The 15,724-nt window shown below is 41.6% G+C and overlaps 1 protein-coding gene across 11 annotated transcripts in view; it reads left to right on the top strand.

Annotated features, from left to right (window-relative positions):
* The window catches only part of Cd44 (CD44 molecule (Indian blood group)), an 86,847-nt gene that overhangs the window by 30,992 nt on the left and 40,131 nt on the right, over positions 1-15,724 (top strand). For all 11 annotated transcript variants that reach the window (XM_031371163.1, XM_031371164.1, XM_031371165.1 and 8 more), the window contains exons 2-4: positions 3,316-3,481; positions 7,054-7,190; positions 12,821-12,889. In XM_031371163.1, the coding sequence (XP_031227023.1) occupies positions 3,316-3,481; positions 7,054-7,190; positions 12,821-12,889 (372 nt within the window). The remainder of the gene's footprint in view (positions 1-3,315; positions 3,482-7,053; positions 7,191-12,820; positions 12,890-15,724) is intronic.

Below are 15,724 nucleotides of genomic sequence, written 5' to 3'. Positions count from 1 at the left end.
GAGAGTTACCTACCCTGGTAGGGTTAGGAGAAGAGGGTAGTGGTGAAGCTTGTGGGTCCCAGGAGCCCAGTCCAGGTGGGTTTGAATGTGTGCTTCACCATCACAGTCCAGTGATCTCGGGCATGTTTCTATATTCTCTCCTCTCTGTGCCTCAGTTTCTCTATCTAGAAAGTGTTGATTAATACTACCCACCTCTTAAAAGTGTTTTAAAGAGAAGATTAGGTAGCACTTGTACAATGCTTGTAAGAGTGTCTGACATCTACACAAGTACTCACTACTGCCATCGTTCTTGGAGAGTTGGAATGCTTTCATAAATTGCCAGGGCTTAAATGATGCACAGAGTTGAAGGTTTGACCCATTTTAATGCAAGAGTGATCCAGAGGTGATGGCTTGTCAGCATGGTAGTTGATCTTGATGTCTGGGGCATCATTATTGCAATTTTTAAGTGTCCAAATGCCACGAGGGTTAGGAGGTAGATTCTGTCTCACAAGATTAAAATAAACACGAGCTTGTATTTAATATTTTCTGAGAATTTCTTATTGACCCAGCAGCCACTTTTATATGCTGGGAGTTTGTCAGGCCCCTGGCTAAGGTAGCAAGGTGAAGGCTGGGTTTGTCTGTCTTATTCTGCCCTTGATGATCCATGCACACACATAGTCAATTACAGGCACACTTAGCAAATAACCACCATGTGTCCACACACTGTCCTAAAAGTCACATTGGTTGCTGCACATGGAACATGAAGGATTTTACTCAAAAGTCACAGCTTGCATGGGGTCTCTTACATTTGCATATTCCATCTGCCAGGTGGCAAGCTAGAATTGATTTTCATAAGAAAGAAACCGCCTCTCATCTCCAAACCATTGTCCAAGCCTCTGCCTTTATTTTTAAACTAGGAGTTGACAGGAACCCCCTGGGCCAGGAGCCAGCAGGTGGCATCTGACTGAAGTGACCCTAGCAGCTCTACCTACTAGAAGCTGATTCAAACATTTTTTTTTTTCTTATGTACGCTGGGGCAGGGAAGGGCTGTCCCTCTGAATGACAGGTTCCCTTTGTGAAACTGGCCAACTGAGACCTAAGCTGCAAATGTCAGTAAAAATAAATAGCATTTCAAAGGGACCTTGTGCATTTCCTTCCTCTGTATGCTCATTGCTTCACCCGCCAAGAATTGCACGAGTGCCTAAGGAGAGCACACTGGGCCCCAGAGATAAGGAGTGGACTGCACAAAACCTCCTTTCTTCATTCGCCTGCTTCCAGTGTTTCATGGCTTTTGTTTGTTTGCTTGTTTGTTTTTGGTTGGTTTGCTTGTTTTTATGGTACCTGCTTGCTGACAACAGAAACCAAGGAAAAGAAGCCAACTGACAACCGCTTATGCCTTTTTAAGGGCGCCTTTTTTCTTGGTTTTGCATTTGTCTGACACTGCTCAGAACTTGCTTCCTGCTCTAGAAGAAAGCAGCTGTCACCTGCACAGTTTCATAATAATGGGCCCACTTTTGTCATCATGAAACAGTTGTTTGGGTGTGCCTCTCCCCTGTTCTAAGCATGAAGGACCTTCTCGGCACATGGGTAGCTGGTTCAAAACACTGTGTCAGGGGATTAAACACACCCACCGAGAGGCGTTCCCACCTCGTCCATCTAAGAGCTGGGGACTTGTGCGCGTTGCTTTATTTTCCCCCAGCTTCTGTTCCTTGACATTTAAATATATATACAAAGCTTATCTGTTTAGGGCTCAGATGACAGAATCCCAAGAGTGCAGGACATCAAGGAACAATTTAGCAAAAATACCCCTCCTCTCCCTCTACGATCCACTCTGAAATGAAATGTAGAACAAAGTGGGGTCCAGGCAGAGCCTGTGGCCCTAGATAGAAAGAGTCACTTCTTTTAGCAACTCCTTTCTTCAGCTTTTGTTCTCTCATTGGTAAATGTTGAGCTTTGGAGGGTCCAGAGCCTGGGTTAAGGCCACATCTTTCTGTCTCTAGACCCAGAGTCAGGCACCTCAGTCATTGCTGAGAGAAAATGACGTAGAGTGACAATTCAGAAAATAATTGAACCATCCCTGCTACTATAAGGACAGAGCACTCCATATAGAAGAGAAAGCAGGGCTGTGTTCTCAGGCCTGACCATGCAGAGTGGCTGATGGCGTCAAGGGAAAACTGTAATTGGAGCAGAGCCAGCCATTCCCAGGCTAGAGAGGGAGAGAGAGCATAGCTAGATCTCATTGTTCTTAACCAGAAGGAATTTATTCTGGGTGCTGCTGAATATATAGTGTTAGAAGTGATAAGGCAAGGAGTAACACAAGCTGATTATGGAAATGTGCTCCTAATACAAGAATAAGTGGGAAGCAGAGTCCCAAACACAGCTGTGTGTGCGTGGGAAGCAACTGTGTGTGCGTGGGAATGCATGTGTGTGTGTGTGTGTGTGTGTGTGTGTGTGTTTGTGTGTCTATGTGTGTAGTTTTCTTAGTAGTTGGCTTGTATTCCTTTATTCCTCCCCTGGATTTTGTCTGTTTCCCATGACTTTATATTAATTTGAAGAATGGGCCTAAAAAAGTCTTTATTAATGAAGATCCTTTAAGGATGGGGTCCTTTATGATATCATACCTCAGATTTGAGGGTCCTTTATAATGCCACACCTCAGATTTAAATTTGATGTATCTTTGGGAAGCCAAAGTGAACTTTAAAGGCCATATGAGTAGTGATGTTGATTTGGATTCTTGTTGTTTCTGAGATAAGGTCTTTCGTTGTAGTTGACCCCAATTCACCATGTAGGCCAGACTGGCCTTGAAGTTAGGTGATCCTCCTGCCTCAGCCTCCCAAGTATGGGATTTCAGATGTAAGATACAGTGTGCAGCTACTTGGTTTTCATGTGTGTGCATGTGTGTGTATGTGTGTGCATGTATGTGTAGGTTCATATTTGTGTGCCTGCCCGTACAAGCATATTGAGGCAAGAGAAAAACATCGGCTTTCATTTCTCAGGTGTCATCTACCTTGTTTTTAGACACAAGGCCTCTTCTTGGGCTGGAACACACCAAGAAGGCTAAGCTGGTTGGGCTGCGATCCCATGGGATCCACCTGTCAATCCAACCCTAATATTATTAATGCTGGCCACCATAGCCAGCTTTTTATATGTGATTTTGAGGGATTAAACTCAGGTTCTCATGCTCATAAGCCACCACTCCAGCTGGTTGTTTGGCTTCTTCCAATGCCCCATTTGGCATTTTTTAATGTCTTCACTTACAAGCACTTCTTACCATTGATCTAGCTTCATGCACATTATTTATGCAAAAGCCTCTAACATTTCCATTTCCTTCCACAGATTTGAATATAACCTGCCGTTATGCAGGTGTATTCCATGTGGAGAAAAATGGCCGCTACAGTATCTCCCGGACTGAGGCAGCTGACCTCTGCGAGGCTTTTAATAGCACCTTGCCCACCATGGCCCAGATGGAGATGGCCCTGAGCAAGGGGTTTGAAACATGCAGGTAAGAGATCAGTGCCTTCACTGGGAAAAGCCCACGGGAGTGAGCGGGGCGGGACTTATGGCTGGAAGGCTCCTCCCTGACAGTTGAGTGAGTTCTTGCCTAAAGAGGCAGCCCTACCTATTAATTTGGCCAAGTCAAACTGAAACCGGTATGACAACTTGAATTTAAACTCGACTAAAGACACCTTTGTGAATCATAGGGAGGGAGGCCAGGGGAAGCCATTAGGGTCATATCAGTTGCAACCCTCTTGCCTAATGTGCTCCTGTAGCACTCTCCTGGCTTTGAAGAGGCATTCAGTATCACTGTCGGAACCACAAGAAAACGCAAGCCAAATAACAGTGTTTAAGATAAATAGGTAGCTGGCAGAGCCTTGGCTGTGCAGACTTGACACAAAGCACGTTCTTCAAACCTCTCTCTCGTGCTCTCTCTCTCCCCCGCCTGTCTCTGAACTACTATGTTGAGTTTCTATGTTGCTATGGTTTGACAAATTAAGTAAAAAGATATGGAAGTTTTAAAGCTGTAGTACATTAAAGTTATTATCAGAAGCCTTGAGAAGTTTTTTACAAGGTACACAGAGCCCCAGAGGACCTTCCTCAAATCATTTTGTTTCAGGATAATTGCTAGAGGCAGGCAATTATATGTACATATAATTTATATTATTCATTATATATAAATATTATATTATATATACTATATTATACACATATATTATAGACTATTTTCAATATAAACACATAGTATATAAAGTTATATATTATATGTTATATACATTTTTTATGTTTCCTGCCTCTACTGTGTGAGTGTGTGTATGTATGTATAATTTGGTTTTTTTTGTGTGGCCAGTGGTGTGCATGAAGAGGGGCTTAGTGGCAGCCTCAACTGAGTAATTACTGTGGCTTGATTTCACTAGAAGAACTAGATTCTTGCTTTTGTGCCCACATGTATGTTCATACACATGCAAACCGAATGCTTTTAGAAAGTCTAATGCAGCCCTCTTCGTGGAAGCTCTTAAACGGAAGTTAATTGCATCTATCCCAGCTCTTAGTTATAAACTCAGGCACCCACCTCTTGAGTGGCAACCGAGACTCTTTCTCTGCCTCATATAGTAACCATGAGCCACATGTGGTGAGTTATATTTAAGTTAATTAAAATTAGGTTATGTGAAAATGAGTTCTTTGATGGCACTAGCTGAGTTTCAATTGCCTGGTGGCTGCCGTATCAAATGGCATAGATTATGTAGAGACTATTTTCATTGTTTAAGAGTGCTCTCTTGAGTAGCACCAGCTAAGCATCTGTCTGGAAGTGTCCAGAGCTAAGTCTGAGGGATGTTCATGAAGGAGTGATGGCTCTGCAGCTATAGGTCCTGACTCATTGGCTTCATGAAGAATAGCCAGTGAGCAAAACCGTTTATTCTAGTCCTAAGGCTACGTTTTAAGAGGAGGTCTGACTAGGTTACTGTGCTAAGAAAGTGGTTTTAGGAAACTGGTCTGTGGTTGTGAAACGCGGTTAAAACATACTTGTGAAATAGGTTTGTTGTTGTTGTTTTGTTTTGGTTGGTTGGTTGGTTTTGTTTTGTCTTTTTTTTTTTAAACCTGTTAAAAGTCAGAGGAAAAAATACAGAATGTTAAGCTGCTGGGATAATCCCAAAGGTATCCTTTACCTTAATCCTTAAACTTCCTTGTTTTTTCTAAGACATTTTGAGGAGGAAGCAACTGAGCCCCACAGCCTGTCATGGATCACACTGCTTGTATTAAGACCAGTCACAGTGTGCTTGTGATCAGTCAGAACATAATGACCAAGCCCTCCCAAGGGAGAGGTTGCAAGGACTTGTTAGATATGTCTTTCCTCCTGCTGACAGTCATTCACTCAGGCCATGCACATATATAGAGAATTTTAAGGTCCCCAGCTCTTGTATAGTACATGCACATGTAAGTGTCAGGTAGAAGGATGTGGTGAAAAATCAAAATAACCTACCGAGAGAGTGTAATCAATTTTAGAATGTTACACACACACACACACACACACACACACACACACACGTGCGCACGCACGTGGGTGTGTATACGTATAGTAAACATATACATATACAATACACATACACATATACATATGCAATTTGTCAACATGATGTGGAAGGGCAGGATAAAAAGTAGTCTCACTCTTGAGTATTATTTAGAAAATAAGAAGAAAAAAACCTCTGCTGCAGAAATCTGTCATCATACCCATAACTGGTATTAAGTGTTTCAAAACTCACTTTCATAATTTCCCTGAGGTAGCTAAGGAATCGGATATCTGCCAAAAGACAGAAGGGATCGTCTCACAGGCCCAGCCAAAGCCTCCGCAAGGACTTCTGTCTTGTATGCCCCACCCTGATTAGTGGCAACTCTCAGGTCCATGAGAACTTATTAACGTTTAATTGTGTGCCCTCCCACCACCCAGCTAAAGAGACTATGGGGAAACCAGTCTGTCAATTTGGATGGGGAATTAGTCATTCAGCTTCCATTGCAACGCCCACATAATGAGAGACTTTGAGCTTAGGAGCTTCCAAGTCACGCTCATTGCCACAGGTCTTGCAGGGTGCTGTGGTCTGTTCTGTTGCCCCTGTAGAGAGGGTAAAAGAAGAAAAAGATGGTGCATTTAAGCTTGTGCCTTAAATCTCACCCTGATGATTTAGCATCTCCCTCTTTGTTGTCTTGCTGTCACACACCTTTTTCCTTTCAAGTAACATTTTCTCAGTCCACATCCATGTCTTAAGGCATTTTATATTTCTGTTATATGGCCACTAGGGCACTTCTGAGGGTGGTGGTGATGTGCATGGTATCTGAAAAGGCCCCCAGACCTAACTGACTCCCAGAATTGCCTAGACGAGTGTGGGAGTGGATAATGTGTTACTTGAGAACTTTGTTAAGTGAGCCACTGCCATCTACTTCTGTGATTGCTGTTGCTCTCAGCTCACTGATAGCAAATTTATCACCATGGATCTCAGCTGGTCATAAAGCCAGGCATGCGGTGTGCTCAGCACAGGCACAAGGCTGGCGATAGTGGGGTAAAAAAAAGAGAGTCTCGAGGTAGAAAGTAAAAACAGAAAAGAAGAGGAGGATGGGAAATAAAGCAGGTCTGGAGTCAGACTGAACCGAAGGCCAATTCACTTGTTATTTTGGGAGATTGGGTCATTTTATGTCATTTTTGAAAAAAAATAAAGCTAATTTGGTGTCAAGTCTTACAGTGTAACTTCTTTCTTCTGTAACCTAGGCTTCCTGATGCCTTTAAGAACATTGCTGACCTTACATTTTATATGGAACTATTGTTTTTGCATTCATGGACCTTTTTAAAAAACTTACCTAAAAACAAGAAAAATCTCTAGCCTTTATATAAAATCACTTTGCCTCTATCTGTCTTCACCTCTCTCACTTTCCTATGCTGTTGTTACTGCATTTTACATAATTCAGATTTTGGAACCTCTAACATTCTTCTCAGAGAAGTGTTGTGCGGTATTAAATGTCATTTGATGGGATATGATAAAATGACGTCCCAGCCGTTCATGTCTATTGCTTCTCATTTTTCCTTGGCAGGTATGGGTTCATAGAAGGAAATGTGGTTATCCCGAGGATCCACCCCAACGCTATCTGTGCAGCCAACAACACAGGAGTGTATATCCTTCTCACGTCCAACACCTCCCACTATGACACATATTGCTTCAATGCCTCAGGTTGGTTCTAAGTGTATGGTTTTGGGGTTGCCTGTGGGAGCATTGGCTGTCAGCAGTTTTGCTGAAGCATAGGCAGAGCTTCCTGAAGCCCCTACTCAAAATGAGTCCTGAGGGATTCTTCAATAGAAGGAAGAGCCAGACACCTGTGTTCATGGTACTAACGTGCCAGGCATACAAAGCGGGTGATGAACAATTAAATATCCATTATTTTACACGAGGATGGAGAGTCCATAGGAAGGCACAAGCTTTAGGGATGCTTTTCATTTGTGAGGTTAACAGGGAGGGTACATCTGAGGAGGTATTTAGGAGAGCCACAATCAAAGTAAAGGACTAGAGTTGATGGCAGATGGGAAGGCCATGCGAAGCCAGCATCAGGAGCATCTTAATTCTACCCAACAAATGCTAGGAAATTCAACATGGCAGAAGCTCAGTGGTCAGAGGACAGGGTTTCAGGCAATAAAGTTAGAGAGGTATAGGGGAAGAGTAGCTAGAGCCTTCGTTGTATTGGGAAATCAAAGCATTTTCTAAATGAATGTAGTACTCATCTATTGATAATTTTGGGGTACAAGCCAAATGGCTGAGTGTATTCTTATAAATGGAGTTAGGGAAGTGGCAAGAAGGATATAATAGACTCCTGACCTTCTTAAAGACCTCTTACCCAACAGTTGAGATCACTAGGAATAAGAAAGCTAAGGGAAGATAGATGTGCTGGACTCCCTCCTTTGCCTACAAAGCCTTTTCCAACCATTAGCTTAGAAGTTGGGCCTACAAGTCTAATTCAAGCCAACACACACACACACACACACACACACACACACACACACACACATACACGCGCGCGCGCGCGCACAAATAATTCTATGAACTGTAAATTTCCAGTCATCTGAAAATAATTAAAACCACAAAAATATTAGTTTGCAAACTGTATTTTCTAATTCCCCGAAGGTTGAAACTTTGTGGCTGGAATGGAAAAGCTTTGAGATGAACTTGTAATCTCATCCAGGACTGAATTTTTTCCTTAAAAATGGAAGGATGATGTTAAATAGATTGGAAAGTGACTTAAGACTTTATCTCCATGAAACCATAGATAGTATAATATGGTGGTAGGATATAAAAACTGTGTGGGCTTTAAGGTAACATGGGACATCAAGGGCACTGGGAGAGATTACATCAGTGTCTTCAGGCTGTGTCAGTGCCACCCACCCATCATTTCACAAGCACTGAGGATCAGAGTGGGAATTCAGAGGGGAAATCTAGAGGGAAGAGGATGAATCCACTGAGGCTGCATAGTTGAAATACAGCATATGAATCCAGTGCATTATTTTGAGTATCTATGGGGCATGGAGAGACACAAACACAAAAACAAGGGGAAATATCACAGAAAGTTTACCTGACCCTATCATATGACCAAAAACCACATGGAGTTTGATCAAAATGGGGAGTGTCCACCCGAAACCATACAGGGCACTGACCCAAACAGTAACATGACCCAAAGCTCAAATGGATAAACAGGAAGTAGGCAAAGAGCAACCTGGGTCTAACATCTTCTATCTTTGTGCACAGGGTTAGGAAAGAAGGGGTTGGACAGGTGGCAAAGACTCATCTTGATGTAATCCTCCTGCTGCTCACAGTTGCTGGGTTCTGGCTTTGCTTCTCCTGCTGAATCTTGTCCAGTGAATGTGTGCAATAAATCACACGGCTCTGTTCCCACACAGTCTCGGGTGTTTTACAAGTTGGTGTCACTTTGAGTTAAGATTCTGAGAAACGTAATTGAAACAGGCAAAAACACATACTGTTTTATGGCCAAGAGTTGAAGTGATCCAGGCAAGCAGCTACTGCGCCTCTTCTTCATACCCTTTCTGATGCCCATGAGTTTGGGTCTATCCCTAGCACAGGGAGGAGTCCTCGGTATTGATGAATGCTCTTCTCCTTAGAGTGGCAGGTATTAGTTAATTGAAAACCAGGAGAAATACTAGAGATCTGCTTCATACCCAAATGATTGTTAAAAGTAGTAACATTAAAAAATATAGTGTTCCTCCCCACTTTTTTTCTATTTTCCACATGGACTTGATGTTGATGAGCTTTTATAATTTCCCTTTAAGTTCAAAGACAATATTTATCAGTAGTATCTTCCCACTATTGGACTAACTATATTGGGGGTAAGAAAGAACCAGAAACTATGTTTCTTGTCTTAAAGGAATTAATAATCTTCTTGAAGCAATAATAATAATACAGAAAGGAGAGATGGGAATAAATAAACATGCAATGCATATTGCATATCCTGGATGCAGGAGCATGAAGTGAGCTAAAGATCCTGGCAATGTCCAGCTCCCTGCCAAGAATGTCTTGGAAAGAGTTTTAGATTCGACCTAGCCCAAGGACTGCTAGGCCATGAGATCTCAGGGAAAGGGAGCCCCATAAACCTGCAAGAGGGAGAGGAAGCAGCAATTCACACCATTGCGGATAACTTCTACAAGCTTGAAACCCTGCTCATATTTCTATGGCTTCCCAATGAAAAATAAGGAAGCTTGAAGAAAAGGCTTTGTGATTTTTTTTCCTGCCTCATCTCTCAGTATCTAAGACCTGACATGAATGAGCGTTGTGACTTGTGGTGAAGTGACACAGACGACTGATAAATCCATGTTCATGATTTAAAGCTTGCTTTCAGTAAGATGTCTCATTTTCTTTGTATCGTAGAATTAAGGAGTAGATTTTACATTTGTGACTTGTTCATTCACTCATATATTTGAGAACTGTTGGAAAATTTATTCATGGAACACCTACAAGATATCAAGCCTGGAGGGAGGACCTTTCTAACTGGCACCCAGAGCTTGGCACCAAAACTGAATAATTATTAACTTAGCCCTTTGGAGTCAGTGGAGGCAACCATTCTGAGAATACAACCCCAGGGAATCCCAGCTTGGTATTTATTCAACAAACCCATATGAGCTCAGGGATACTCACAACAGTGCCTTGCTTAAGAGACTGAAGTTCCATCTAATGAGGTCACATGAGTGGACACGGACATGAATGAATACAGTAACTACATATTTGGGTCACCATGCATCTTGGCATTCTGGCCAGATTTAACTAGTGTATGAAATTGTAGGTGAAATGGAGCATGAGGAGGCTCTGTGTAGACACTCATCATTGACAGACCAGCCTCAGTGTTGTTGACATGCCCCATCCATTGCAATTTTGTTCCAGGAAATTTCACAGGCTCATTTCTGGGGATGCTCCACATTTGGATACCAGAAACATCTCACAGATTGGTTCAGACCCAAGACAAAGAGAATAATACCCCTCCCCCCAAATATCTCCAATAGCTTACATTGTCCTTACGCTTACATAAGGGGATTCAAAGAATATTTTTAAGGAATAAAGAGTTGGAGAAATATTTTTTTCTTAGACCTTGTGAATTCCTTAGAATCAGGGATAGGAACAGGTTCATCTTTTGGCTGCCCTTTTTCTTCTATGACCTGGTCTCCATATGTTGAAGGGCCCTTAGAAAAAGTGGATGAACCCATATCCTCTAATCACTACTCAGAGCATCACTTTCCAAGCGTATCCACAGGCCTCTGCTGATATTTGTGGACCATTTTAGGAGCTAACATGTTAGATGTGCTTTCTTAGAGAATTGAGATCTTTCCTCTCTTTTCCTCTCATTTGACAAATATATGTTGAGTCTCTGTTTCTCTCACAGTATTTTGGCCAAAGCAGATGAACTTAGTATTCATTTTGGAGAGTCCACACATCTTTGTGTCGTGTTGGCAAGCAGGAGGTGGGGGCAGGGAGGAGTATGAGAATCATATGAATTGCCACAAAGCAAAGTGCGCAAGAGAATTTTAGATCATAGTGCACATGAGGAAGAAATGCAAAGCTGATATGCACTGGTGACAGGTGTCAGGAAGGGATGGAACCCTGGCCTTGCCGGTGGCAACTTGTTCATTTACAGGTTCTTTTAATTTTCTCCTAGCAACTTTTACAAGAGTGGTTTTCCTAAAACCCACTTTTCTACTATTGAATGCCTACAGCTATCACATCTTATGTTTTCAAAGAACTTATTAGATTAAAAAAAGAAACCTGTCTCTTTATATTTGCCTTCTAGTTACTAATAAACAACCACTACTTATTTGCCCACCTACTTGCTTCTGCCTGTGTTCTGAGTGTGCAACCGTTTATGACAGGGAACTTAAAAATGCTTGTGATCTGCCTCCCTTGTGACCGTTGTCTGCCAGTTGTCTGCCTCTGTCCCTCCAAACTTCCACACCTGTCTGTATGTATCCACCCAACAATTAATATCATTCTTCTTTCATCTTTGTCAGAAAGCAACTCTAGAAGAAACTAACCTAACAAATTTTCATTTAACATTTTAGTGGAAATGCACATTATAAAAACTGGTATCCAGCTGAGTCTCTTGGCAATGCTCTTGTCACCCCAGCCCTCAGGAGGCTGAGGAAGGATGGCTACAAGAGAACAGCCTGTAAGAACAGCCTGTGTTTCAGAAGAACAAACAAGGGGGTAGCCCTAGAGCACACAAAGGGAACCAACCTTCACATTAAAGCAACACTACCTTATAGCTCTCTGGGGTTCAAGAGCTCTGTAGTCACTGAAGGGCACCAAGCATTGGGGCATGACTGGGGTGGTAGTTAAGTCGACATTGTCTGCTTTTAGGATTTAGGAAATAACATGAAAGATAAGACTCAGGTCCTGGCTTCTGAGGGTATCAGGCAGTACTGGCCAGAAGGCTACTAGAAACGCCTGTGGGTGATCAGCTAGCCCAAATCATAGCATGGAATTATAGAGAAGGGATTGGGGTAGAAGATAAATAGAAGACAAAAGAATAGGAGCCAAATGATATATGCTAAGACAGCATGAGTGCCCAGTGGCCAGACCTAGCTGGACACTGAGAAGCCCTGCACATGGAGAAGCACTTATAAATATTAGCCAAATTAGTGAAGCCTGGGGATTTGTTACTTACTAAATATTTTGATTATCAGGTAAATCCACTGGTAATGTTTTAATCTTCAGAGTCTTCCAGTGTTCATGTTGATTGCATGTGTTCACCAGTTTCTCATCACCCAAGTTGTTATCTGGGATTATAAATTATTTTTTTGTGATAGTCTATGCATGCCCTCATTTTAACTTTTTTCACAATGATTACACATTTCTTTTTTAATTGATAAGAGTTTTAGAATTGTCTCTAATAGTATACCTAGTTAGATAAGGGCCTATGTCTATCTTATTTGTAGTTAAACAGGAAACATCAGACTTGCTCCAGTGCAGACAAAGAATGCCTGCCTCCCACTGCCCTGGGATAACCTAGTGTGTTTTTCCCAGCTCTGGGATTGCAAGTGTCAACACACCTGACCTAGAATGCATGCCTTTCTTAGTGGATGAAGTTGCTGGGGTGGGGATAGTAAGCTTATTGAAACTTTTGAAGTTAAATAAGATTGGAAAAGCACATTACAAAAGTGTTTCACTTTTGGATTTACCAAATTTCAGGAAAGAAAGGTATTTAGCACAAATTAGAGTAAATGTTAGTATAACTGACTAATAGAATACAAAAGCTGTGAAGTTTTTTTAACTTATTTATTTTTATTTCATATCTTTGTTTTCCTTCCTCACAGCTCCTCTTGAAGAAGACTGCACATCAGTCACCGACCTACCCAATTCCTTCGAAGGACCAGTTACCATAAGTACGTACCCCTTCTCGTTTCTGGTGATTTGTCTTAGTCTTGAGGAAGGCATCTGACATGTCCTCTATTGTTAATATTTGCATAGGCTATTAAGTTGTATCCCTAAGGGAAAAACAGCTGTGATTCCACATCCCATTCCCCTTTCCAATGCTGGCTTGAAACTGTTCTCGGATTTACCCTATCCCTCATTCTTAAAACATCAGTTATTTGAAACACACTTCTACATTTTGTAAACCCATCGGTGTATTCCACAGCACTATAGTTTACTTGATTTTTTCCTTGTGGTTGACTCTCTCCTGCTTAAAATACATTTGTTTTTCAAGAGACTGCAAATGAACAACCAGTATCACTTGTCATAAATTGAGTGCAACCCTAAAAAAATCAATTTAAAGTGCAAGAAAAAGTAAATAATATTTTCAACTTACAGTTGTAGAAGGCCATGTGCCTGAGCTGTGCTCTGTTCTAACAGAGAGAAAAGGAGTCTCAGGGTTGGAGATTTCCACTTGGGAATTCCCTGGTTGTATAACTGATGTACACGATTATGAAGGACACAGGCTTCCTGATGTGTGTTTCAATAACATTCGTGCCACACCCACCTCAGATCATCTATAGAAAATTACATGTGCCAGTGTAGAAGATGGGAAATCCTCCTCAGGGCTTTCCAGTAGGTAACCTTAGAAACCTTAGGGGTTTTGCTCTGTGCCCTGTCTCATTGGGAGGAAGGATAACTTTAGAAAATAGAAAAAGGCTGCTTTCTCCTTCTGCTTCCTTGGAGCCAGCCCCCAGCAGAGGATGTGGACACTGTGGCAGCAGTAGGGATGCCTTCCCAGACTCTGTAGATCCAGCCTCTCACTGGGCCTGTGCCTGAAGCAGCCACAGGATGCTTCACATCCCAAAAGCTACCATGGAATATTAGAGCAACAACTTTATTAAGCTTTGGTTTTCTCTTATGTATAACGATACCACATATAAGAATAATCATGCAACTCTAATGTGTCTCATGCCTGGCCCATATCAGATGCTTAGGAAATGCTCAGTTTCCATGGTTTCTAAAAATTTCCTCCAAAGTCCAGATTTACAGAAGTTTTATCAATAACATGGTTTGAATATGTGTCACTCTTACTCCTCTGCCCTGCACCCACCAAGAACTCATGTGTCAAAAACTTAACTCCAGATGTCACACCTTAAGAGTAAATGGAATTGAGGTCCTCGAGGAGTAGTTAGGACTGGATGGGGTAAAGAGGGTGATGCCTGATGACATCAGTAGCTTTATAAGAGGAAGAGAGGTCTGAGCTGGCTCACTTGCTGTGTCTCCGTGTGATGCCCTTGGCCATAGGATGCAATGTGTGGACTCGCAGCAGATCCCTATCAGACATTGTTCTTGGCTTCTCAGCCTAAACTCAAGTGCCATAATCCAAATAAACCCCCATTCTTTGTAAATTGCCTGGGGGTTGGAAAGATGTCTTGGTTTTAAGAGTATTAATTGTGTTTGCATACAGCCTGGGTTCAATTCCCAGCACCAACACAGATGATTACAACTCCCTGTAACTCCAGTTCAAGAAAATCTAACACAGTCTCCCAGCCTCTGTGGATGTCTACACACATGGTACATATAAACTCATATAGAAACACTCACAAATATTAAGTAAATATTTTTAAATTAAAAGACAATATAAATTGCCTTGGCTTGGAGTTCAGGGTAGCTGAGATGTTGAAATTTTTCCAATGAGAGTTTCATTTAAGTAAGCTAGGTAAGTGAAACAAAGGAATCTTAGTACCTCACACACAATTCAGCGAAAACAATTTCCAGCACAGTGCACACGTAGGTAGCCGTGTGTAGCAAGTGCTGAGGATCAAGCCAGAAAATGTGTTTTAAGGATGGATAATGAATTGATTTCATTTTTACTTTTTCTCCTCTGGTTCATTCTGGTCACTTTCTTATTAAACCAAACATTCTGATCTCTCTCTCTCTCTCTCTCTCTCTCTCTCTCTCTCAGGCATGAATATATATATATATATATATATATATATAATGTTTGTTAATTTTAAGGTTGAATTCCTTTGAAGATGGCTGAAGCTCTGTCAATATTTAGACAAACCAGTTTTCTAGCTAGAAATGGGGGATTGATTAAGCTGACAAAAGTTACCTTTTAAAAAGAATCTTTCTAACAGATTGCAAATATAAGCTTTTTTTGTGTGTGGAGGTTATACGACTACTATTTCAAATCCTTTCTGGGTTTTGATGGAATTAATAGTGGCAAAATGTACACATATTTCAGAAGGTACTGTATAAGATGGGAGAAGTATTACTTATTGAGCCTCTTCTTATTTTGACTACTATGCTGAGTGCTAATAACAATGAATCATGTGAAGCTCATGATAACCCCATCCAGAAGGCTGGGCCATTCCTTTACTAAGGAAAAAACCTGAAGCTCATAGGGTTACTAAAGCTATTCAAAGCTAGCCGGGCAGTGGTGGTGCATGCCTTTAATCCCAGCACTTGGGAGGCAGAGACAGGCAAATTTCTGAGTTTGAGGCCAGCCTGGTCTACAGAGTGAGTTCCAGGACAGCCAGGGCTGCACAGAGAAACCCTGTCCTGAAAAACCAAAACCAAAACCAACAACAACAAAAAAGCTATTCAAAGCTCAGATTCAAATGTGGGGACTCCCTGATACTTGAACTTTCTCCTTCTCCTTTCCAAAGTAAGTGAGGGGGATGAACACTTTCAACATCTCACAAACTCTATATGTGCACCAGACAGACAGATTTTTTTAAAGCAAAAGAAAGTAGCTTTACCATCGTATTATAAGACAATCCATTATCTTTCCTATATTC

Source organism: Mastomys coucha, unplaced genomic scaffold (assembly GCF_008632895.1).
Source record: "Mastomys coucha isolate ucsf_1 unplaced genomic scaffold, UCSF_Mcou_1 pScaffold15, whole genome shotgun sequence".
Lineage (NCBI taxonomy): Eukaryota > Metazoa > Chordata > Mammalia > Rodentia > Muridae > Mastomys > Mastomys coucha.
The sequence above is the reverse complement of the archived record's forward strand: the minus strand, read 5'-3'. Positions and strand labels throughout refer to the sequence as shown.